Source organism: Dipodomys ordii, unplaced genomic scaffold, assembly GCF_000151885.1.
Source record: "Dipodomys ordii isolate 6190 unplaced genomic scaffold, Dord_2.0 Scaffold1, whole genome shotgun sequence".
Lineage (NCBI taxonomy): Eukaryota > Metazoa > Chordata > Mammalia > Rodentia > Heteromyidae > Dipodomys > Dipodomys ordii.
This window is the reverse complement of record NW_012267217.1, coordinates 56926283-56936289: the sequence shown is the minus strand read 5'-3', so window position 1 is coordinate 56936289 and position 10007 is coordinate 56926283. Positions and strand designations below refer to the sequence as shown.

Genomic DNA, 10007 nt, shown 5'->3' with positions numbered 1-10007 from the left:
CCGGACCCCACGGCGGGGCTCCTACCGGCGCACCGGCGGCGGCGGGCAGCGCAGGAGGCGCCGCCGTTCCAACTCCTTCTGGAAGCGGAATGCGATGCGGAAGTCCTTCACTCCCCGGACCAGCGGAAGGAACGTGGGGGCGGCCGGAGCCACGAGGCAACGAGGCCCCTGCCCGAGTAACCTCACCAGCGAGGACGCCATAGCAGGGAAAGACGCACCGAAGGGCGGAAGGAAACCAGCCGGACGAGTGTCACAAGAACACAGGTCCCCTTCCGGTGGGCGGGGCGGAAAGAGGCTGGGGGCGGGGCTGCGTCTAGGGGCGGGGCAGCTGCAGACAGGTCCTGCTGCGCGTGCGCAGGTGCTGCCCATTCGGGGTTACCTTCTGATGTACGGACCTCAAGGGGAAGCTGGAGTACAGAAGTTACCAGAAGTTACTTAGTCGCCTGTAGGTGGCTCACACCTGTAATCCTAGCTACTCAGGAGGCTGGGATAGCAGTATGAAACCAGCCTGGGCAGAAATGTGAAGCTCTCATCAATCCAGTTAACCACCAAAATGCCAGAAGTTGAGCCAAAGTTCAAGTGGTAGGGCACCAGCCTTGAGTGAAAAACCCCAGGACTGGCACAACAGATAATAATAATCTGTTGCTCTATTGTTACTTCTCAGTAAAGTATTAAAAAAATGTTTTTCAATGTGAAGACACTAAAATGATGAAATAAGAAAACATTACTTTCTGTTAAATCTTTTTTTTTTGGGGGGGGGTGTCCTGTCGTGGGGCCTGAACTCTGGGCCTGGACGCTGTACCTCAGCTCTTCAGCTCAAGGCTAGCGCTCTACCACGAGCCACAGCACCACTTACGGCTTTTTTCTTTTTTTTGCTTATGTGGTGCTGAGGAATCAAACCCAGGGCCTCAGGCATGCAAGGCAAGCGCTCTACCACTGAGCCACCTTCCCAGCCCCTTTCTGTTAAATCGTAAAGGTCCAGAACATCAATCCAAACACTAATAAGTATCTACTGAGTTTTACATTTTACCTGGCACAGCCTAGAAGCCTTATTCTCTCAGATCGTAGATTGGGAAAGGTGTTGGCTTAACCAGCACGGAAATTTGTATTTAAAAATGATTCAACAGTATATATTTTAAAACACTGGAGAAAAAGACTGGGGAGACAAGACATGAAACCTTAACAATAGAATTGAGTAACTCTGTTCTTTCTTTATCTATTTTATCTTGTCTAGAAATGTCATTATATAGCTTTAACAGGTACTAAAAAGCAGATTTTGTTGAAAAGCACTGACTCCTTACTTAAGGCCCTGAGTTAACTTAAAACAGGATATAAGTCTGACCTCCATTTTCTATCTCCTTCACTCTGCACTAGGTCTCTCTCCTGTATTACCTTGGGTTCAGAAAGTACAGGATCAATCTGGTCAAATCTATACAACCAAAACTACCCCCATGAGCAACTGGACCATCTCTGCCCTCCATCTCTGACCACTGGAACACAGATATGATTGGCACTGTTTTATAATTATGCATACCTTTTCCCGTTGCCCCCAGTTCTTCCTCTATTTAAACCTAAGGCAACCGACTGTTTCCCTCTTCTTGAAGCTTGTCATGGTGAGTTAATTAAACCTGCTTCCTCTGACCACAAACATTACTTGTCTTTTTGGTATATTGAGCAAGTAATCATAAGATGTTATCTCTGGGACTCAAATGTTTCAGCCTTGAACCTTAAATTCTCATAATACTGCTTATCAACCACACATAATTTAATTTTTTTAGAAGATGCAATGTCAAGTCACAAAGGGAGACTTGTTCAACTTCCCAGTGCTGAGTGTCTGCTGACCATCTAGGCCCTGACAGGGGTACCTGTGTCTGCTCCCTACTGAGAGGCAGTGAGTGATACCCCTGCTGCCACTCAGCTCGAACCCCTACATAACTGATGGTTCTTACTTTCACAAACACCTTTTGTCTAGTTATTAAATCTTTTGTTCAGTTCATTTCCCTAGAAGATAGCTAGCTGGTAACTCTCCTTACCACTTCCTCTGTTTACCGGTCATCAACCATGCCTTGTATCTGTCTCTCCCTGCCCAAGACAGAGTTTGCCTACATTCGTTTTCCTGAAACACAAACCAAAGCACCTTGCTACTGAGCTAAATAATCTTCAACTCCAGAACTGTGTAGCTCAGTTTGAGTTTCTTAGCTCAACTCTTCAAGATAGAAAGTATAAATGGCCTCATCTTAACCCGTGAAGGAGTTTCCACTGAGGAAGAAAGAGAATAATGCTGTTTAGAATCTATCATAAAATGAGCCAATGGATTACTCACCTTTGTATTATACTATTTGTAAAGTTTCAGAAATTCACAGGACATTGGCTGGAAAAGTGATTGTTTTTTTGCCAATAAGTTCTAGGGTTTGAATTCAGCTCCTGGGCATTGTCCCTGAGCTTCTTTTGCTCAAGGCTAGCACTCTACCACTTGGGCCACAGTGCCACTTCCAGCTTTTTCTGTGGTACTAAGGAATCAAACCCAGGGCTTCATGCATGCTAGGCAAGCACTCTACCACTGAGTCACATTTCTAGCCCTAGGCTATTTATTTTTATTTATTTATTTATTTTTGTTCATTGAACTCAGGACCTGGGTGCTGTCCCTGAGCATCTTTGTGCTCAAGGCTACCACTCTACTACTTGAGCCACAGCATCACTTCCTGTTTTTGAGTGGTTAGTTGGAAATAAGAGTATCACAGAGACTTTTCTGCCAGGCTGGCTTTGAACTGCAATCAGATCTCAGCCTCCTGAGTAGGTAGGATTACAGGCATGAGCCACTGGTGCACAGCTCAGAAAACTGGATTTGTAAAAGGCACAGAGAATGTTTATTTCTGCAATATTCCATTTATTGGGAGAAATAAACCAAAACTTGCTAAAGATCAATTATATTAACTTAAAATCAGGTACTTCTGTAGCGATAGTATTTCTCATTATTACTACAATGAGAGTGAATACTATGTGCAAATAAAAAATATAGGGTTCTCTAATGTACCTCACAGAGATCAGGAATTAACCTGTTAGCTTTCAGTTACCATTATAGAAAATGAGGAAATATTTACTCTGGCTCATAGTTTGAGAAGTTTCAATCCATGGTCAGATCCTTTGGTTTTAGGCCTGTGAAGCTGATAATGCTTACATCATGGCCAGGAGGATAGCAGAACATGGCTGACACATGAAAAGACAGTGAATGGCCTAGGAGCCCACAATCCCTTTAGAGGACACGATCCCAATGACGTCCCTAAAGACCATCCATTCATCTCATAAGGGTTCTACCCTCTCCTAATAGTGCCACAGGCTAGGAACTAAAGCTTAATATGTGGACATACTAGATAGAATAAACTTGCTTTCAAAAGTTCTTTCAGTAGAATGAAAGTAAAAACACTACATGGTTCTAGGACCCTCTTGGCTCAAAAAACTTTAAGGCCGACAAAGGCCAATGTGATTGTTTTCTCCTGGAGTACCATATTTTCCTTCAACCTACCATTAGCCCTAATTTGATCAGAGTTAACAAATATCAACAATCTTTCTGGGTTTTAGAGAGTCAAGGTCAGATGAAGGGTAGACAGGGTCACATTTAAGAAGAAGAGGAGAAGAATGGGTGAGAGTTTAACTTTAGCCCTTTGTTATTTTGACCCCAGGGATATCAATTGCATAGTCCCTAAGCAATCGTGTGGGAAGTTGGCACACATTCATTAGGAACACAAAGAATGACAAAGCTAGTGGGGTCAATAAGGGATTCTGCCTGGACCATCAGTGGCAAAACCTTTTTATGCCATTTGAGTATCTATAAAATAATTGACAGGCCATGCAAAATTATGAAATACAGCTAGTCAGACCACAAGCAAGTGAGAAGCGTGAAAAAGCATACATGTCTGTGATGTCATGAACCAAATGAGTTTGGGAGTGTTCGCTGGCACGTGGACAATCGAGTGATTCAAACCCATTTGATGTTCCTGACAACTATTTCATATTATCTAAGAAACAGATGTAGAATAGTGGTCACTGACTCAACTCATAAGGAAAATTATGATAGAAATAAATCATATAAAACTGGCTAAAGTTAAAACTGTTAATTTAAAAACTAAGCTAATTGTTATTGAGGGAGTTTTAAGACTCCTATATTCAAGTTACATCTGTAGAGTCTAGCCTTAGGATATTTAATGAAGTAGATATAATAGCCAAGAAAGAAAACTTATGACAATAAAAAAAATTAGCAAAAAGCCTTGGTAAGTCTAGACAATGAATAAAATCTTGTTATAGGTGAGAACAAGACTAATGAAAATGTATTATATAAGCAATGTAAAAATGAAAATACAGTTAGAAATAGGTTTTATCTGTGCTATGTAGAATATTGGTCAAGACGTATAAATTGGTGCGATGAGCTTCATTCCATAAAACACTTCCTAAAAATATATGTATGAAGCTGGGCACCGGTGTCTCATGTCTGTAATCCTAACTACTCAGGACTGAGATCTGCAGATTCCAGTTCAATGGCAGCCCAGTCAGCAAAGTCCATGAGACTCTTATTTCTAATAAATGACTAGAAAACCAGAAGTGGTGCTGTGGCTCAAGTGGTAGAGTGCTAGCCTTGAGCTGAAGAGCTGAGGTACAGCACCCAGGCCCAGAGTTCAAGTTCAAAACAAAACAAAACAAATACTTATCAATGTGAATATAATTCTGAAATAAATAACAACTTTCCCTTCTGATATAAATAACCAAATTTCCCTTATGTAGTAGAGAGAAATATGGTTCCCTCCTCCTGGGATTTACATATTTTCTAGTCCCCATCTAATTTGGTTTTACATTTGGTTCATGTCAACAGTGGACTACAGCAGATGCTATCTTACTTCTGAGGTTCAGTAATCAAGTTCATTATCGTGTCCATTTTGGTCTTGTATTTCTTGGAGCATATTCCCATAGGAAAGTCAGCTTCTGTGTTTTGATGATGCAGAAGAAAGCATGTGGAAAGGCTCAGATGGTGAGTATCTCAGGCCATCTGCCATCAACCACGTGAGAGAGCCATGAAGAAAGTGGATTCTCCAGCCCGTCCTGGCCAACACCTTACCTACAACCTCATCAGAGACCTTGAGGCAGCAGAACCAGCTATTCTACTCCTGAATCCCTGCCCTTTGGGAACTATGCGAGTTAAGAAGTATTAGTTGCTTCAAGCTGAGTTGGAAGTCATTTGTCACATAGCCACAAATAATACATCTGCATGGTGTTAAACCAAGGATGTCATATACAAATATAGTGGGTATTCCTGAGACTTAGGGAAAGGCTTCCGAGTACTGGGTCTAGATGGATGCAGCATATGGAAGAGATAGAGATGCAAAGCCACTTAGGTCACAACTATTGTGACATTGTAGGGATGAAATGAAAAGCTTCCCCTGCTCTCTGAAGGTGTACTGGAATGAGCTCAAAATAGATATATCAGCCTGGGCTCCAATGGCTCATGCCTGTAAGCTGAGATCTAAGAATCATGGTTCCAAGCCAGCCTGGGCAGGTAAGTCTTTGAAACTCTTATCTCCAGTTAACCAACAAGAACCAGAAATGGAGCTGTGGCTCAGGTCATAGAGTGTTAAGCTAAAAGAAGTATTGAACTAAAAGAAGCTTAGGGACAGTGCTCAGACCAGTGCATACACACACACACACACACACACACACACACACACACACACACACACACATACACACACACACAGAGAAATTATAATGATACTTATCATTATCATTATTACAACAAAACTATAAAATACTCCCTTAAAGAATCAAGTATAAGACACAGGTATTTAAAGAACAAAAATGGTGGCAGCTGTTTAGAAATCAGGCCCAAGTAAGATACCCACCCTACATCATTACTATTGTCACTCTAGAGATAAAATATCATTAAAGACTAACAAGCTTTCCAATAAGTTCTCTGCTAATTAACAGCTAAGCTTTCTGATTCTAAAGATCGTGCTCTTTGCCCTGGTACGAGTTAAAATCAGAGAGCTGGCAGTTAATAGGAGAGCATTGTTAATAGATTCTGCCTTAACTCAAAGGGACAGCTCAGAAATCCATTCTCTTTGTATATCTAGAAGCTGTGAATTCCAAAAGACTTTGTTAATGATCTTCTACTACAACAACTTTGCCTATCAGGTTTGCCCTACAGTTCCATGGAGAGTTCCAGTTTCCTTATTGAACAAATCTACATTATGTAACACAATTGGTCACTATCTCTCCCTTAGAACACTTTCTTCCTTGGGCTTTACAACAATACACAGTCTATCTATTTTTCTCCTAATGCTTGGAGCCTCTTCCTCCATCTCCTTTCTGGTTCTACTTTTCTTTTCAGACCTTTAAATATTGCTGTTTCTAAGGGCTCTGGTTTGGAACCTCTTTTTTTTAAAATTGATATGCTTTCTCCCTCCTGGACTTTTCATGCCTGTAAGAACTACGTATAAACTTTAAACAAATTTTTGTATTAAACACTAATGTTATGAAATATGATATAAAGGAGAACAAAGTTTAGAACTTAATCTGTGTATGGAAATTGTCCTCAAGATAATGTTATAGCCAAGATGTTTTAGATGAACTTTGAAAGAAATCACACAGAAGTACCAGCAGTTTCAGTGATCTGAATCAGCTTTTTTTTTAACCTCTTCTTGGACAATTCAGTACAATGCCACAAAGGAAGTAGCTTGGACCTTGTACATATTGACCCATTCTGGGTGATATTTCTCTGCTTGTAAAACGACTTGGAAAAAGGCTTCTTAAAGATTCAAACTGAGAAACATTAAAAATGTAGAATTTAGCCAAGCATTAGTGACTCACACCTGTGATCCTAATTATTCAGAACACTGAGATTCAGAGGATTCAATTCAAAACTAGCCTAGACCGAATAGTTTGACTATCTTCATTTTCAGTTAACCAGCAAAAAGTAAGGCTGGAGGCATGGCTCAAGTAATACAGGGCCAGCTGAGGAAGCAAGCTGAGCAAGTACAAGGCTCTGGTTGAAAAACCCTAGGACTGGTTAAAAACAAAACTAAAAGAATATTTTGAACAAGTAACAATTTATGAATCAGAAGTGGTCTGGGGCTCCCCATTGAAGAAGTGTAAAGGGCAAGCATATATGGGATAAATGCAGAATGCTTACCAAGAAAATATTTGATTGGTTATTACTGAAACATGGCCTGATTTAATCTATCCACGCGGAAGTTTCTATTTCTATAATTAAGATTTTAAGCAGGGCAATAGTGGTTTACTCAGGTGATCCTAACTATTCAAAAGGCTGAGATCTGAGTATTGCAGTTTGAAGCCAGCTCAGGCAAGAAGGTTCTTATCTCCAACCAACCACCAAAAAGCTGGAACTGGAGGTATGGTTCAAGTGGTAGAGCACCAGCCTTGAGTTAAAAAGCTAGGGGAGAGTGTGAGGCCCTGAGTTCAAGCTCCAGGAACAGCACATATACACACACCTGTACACCATTGCACAAGTCTTGCAAGAGCATGACTCAGTCATTTTGTCAATATATGGTGCACAGTGGGTACACAATATACGTTTGTTGGCTAGATAAAGAAACCTATGTTTGTTATTAAAGCTCAGCATGAGAAAGTTTTAGAGCAGTATTGCCCAATACATAGAACAAGTGAATCATATCTGTGGTTTAAACTTATTAGTCATATCAAAATAAGAAGAAACAGTCCAGATCATGTTACTTCTTCTTAGGGCTTTTCCTGGGGCTTGAATTCAGGGTCAGGGGTACTGTCCCTGAGCTTTTTTGCTCAAGACTAACACTCAAACACTTGAACCACACCTCCACTTCTGACTTTTTTTTGGGGGGGTAGTTTATTGAAGAGTCTCATGGACTTTGCTTCCTGGGATGGCTTTGAACTGCTATACTCAGATCCCAGCATCCTAAGTATTAGGCTTACTAAGGGAGCCACAAGTGCCTGGCTAAATTTTAAACAGTCTTACTTAACTCAGTGTATTCACATTTGAGGGTCATGGTTTGAAGCCAGCACAGGCAGAAAAGTCCTTGAGCTCTTACCTCCAATTAACCAGCCAAATTTGGAAGTAGAGGTATGGTCAAGTAAGTGATACAATCCCAGCCTTGACCAGAAAAAGCCAAGCGAGATCTCAAGGCCCCATGTTCAAGCCTCTGTGCTAGCATATTCACACGTAAAATCCAGTAGGTATTTTGTGCTTGTGTCATATCTGATTTGGACAGTCAAATTTCTAGGGCTCAGTTGTCATATAGATCATATACAACCTCGTTCTAGTGCATTTCAGGTATCATAGAGGAGGTGGAGAAAGTGGGTTGAATGGGGAGCCGTCTGGAGTCATTGGCTTCCTAGATCCCAATCATGGTTTTTTTTTTTTTTAAACTTACTGGCTGTCCTGCTGCTTCACCCAATACCACCAGGAGCATACCTGAATGTAGATGGACAAATGAGGTTGGTAGCTTCTTGGAAAGAAAAGGTATATCATGGGGAACCAGGGCACCATAGTAACAGGAAGTCAGAAAGATCTTAGTATGGGATTTGGGTTTATGTTAGGTGTTCGAGGATGGTTGAAAGAACAAAGACTGGATGTTAACCTGTTAACCAGAGGTGGGGTAATGATAAGACTAGTAGGTATCTTAGCAAATCCTGTTTGCATGGGACAAGATGAGATAGAGGGTCTCATAAATAGGAATCATCCACATCAGCCAGGGTAGGAGGATGTTTGGTCATTGGAGTTTGCACAGCATTCATGTATAAGATGTTTAGACAGGTTTAGACATGATGAGAAAGGTCTGGTATGATGCTATGCACATGAAGCCATCAGCAAGCACCACCAAAGCCACTTAAGGCACCAGGCCAGCTCTCCATTTCTTGAGGGTTAACAGTATGGAGAGATGTATGTAACAACATAATGATTAGTTAGCTCTGTGTGGTTGCTCATACCTATAAGGCAAACTACGTAGAAAGCAGAGATTAGGGGGAATCACCATTAAAGGCCATTCTGGGCATGAAGGTCACCTGACCTCACCTCAATCAATAAGTACTAGGTAAGGTGGCATCTGTCATCCCAGCTTCACAGGAAGGAACAGGATTATAGTCTAGACAGGCCTGGCCGTGAGTATTGGAAAAATAAAATGAAAAAGTCTTGGGGCATGGCTCAAGCACCTGCCGAGCAAGCATGAAATCCTGAGTTCAAATACTAGTGCCTTCAAAAAAAAAAAAAGAAATGACAAAGATATTTCCTGGTAACAATCACCACTGCATGGTCATCTACCACGTGCGCCCCATCCTTCACCCCTGCCAGTTTCATATTCCTGAAATTGGGGGAATGGATGCAGTGTCGTGTTATTTAAGAAGACTCAGGCTTGAGGGCCTGTAAGCACCAGCCCAGAAAACCACGTGGACACACGGACACACAGGAAGATAGAACGAAGAAAGGAAGGTTTATGGCCAGCCAAGGAGCTGAGGAGGCCAGTTCTTACAGGGAGAAGCAACGCTTGTCTTTGAGGAGTCTCCTTATACCCTAGAGGGAGGCTGGAAGTCTGGTGCCCGAGTAGTGGACAGGCAGTCTGCTTATATCTGCCACATGGCTGCAGCTGGCCAGGTGGAAGGTCACTTTGAAGTGGTCCTGCTATTACCTTTTCTGGTTGTAACTGACCCAGTGCCCTGCCATCCCAAGGCGAAGGGGAAGGAGGCTGATTAGATACTGCCTGCACCAAAAGGGCCTAATGTTGCCTCTCTAGGAGAGGTGCCTGCCAGGTCATGGGAAAGGAGTATGTTAAGCTACGGGGACAATTCCTTGTCCTCTCCAGCCGTTCAATCCACAATTTTCCTTTTCAACCTTCATTACTGTCCTCACTCACAGCATCTCCTCTGCGCGGCTTCTACAGGTTATACGGCCCGGCGCGGCAGCGCTCCCGAGTTTACGGCGGCGCGCCGCCCACGCTGCCTGGTTGCCCCGGGCAACCTGCGCGCGCCCGCCC

The 10007-nt window shown here is 42.3% G+C and overlaps 1 protein-coding gene across 4 annotated transcripts in view; it reads right to left on the bottom strand.

Annotated features, from left to right (window-relative positions):
- The window catches only part of Mrpl44 (mitochondrial ribosomal protein L44), a 13134-nt gene extending 12922 nt beyond the window's left edge, over positions 1–212 (bottom strand). For all 4 annotated transcript variants that reach the window (XM_013012037.1, XM_013012047.1, XM_013012030.1 and 1 more), the window contains exon 1: positions 26–212. In XM_013012037.1, the coding sequence (XP_012867491.1) occupies positions 26–201 (176 nt within the window). In that variant the 5' untranslated portion in view covers positions 202–212. The remainder of the gene's footprint in view (positions 1–25) is intronic.
- Between the last annotated feature and the right edge of the window lie 9795 nt (positions 213–10007).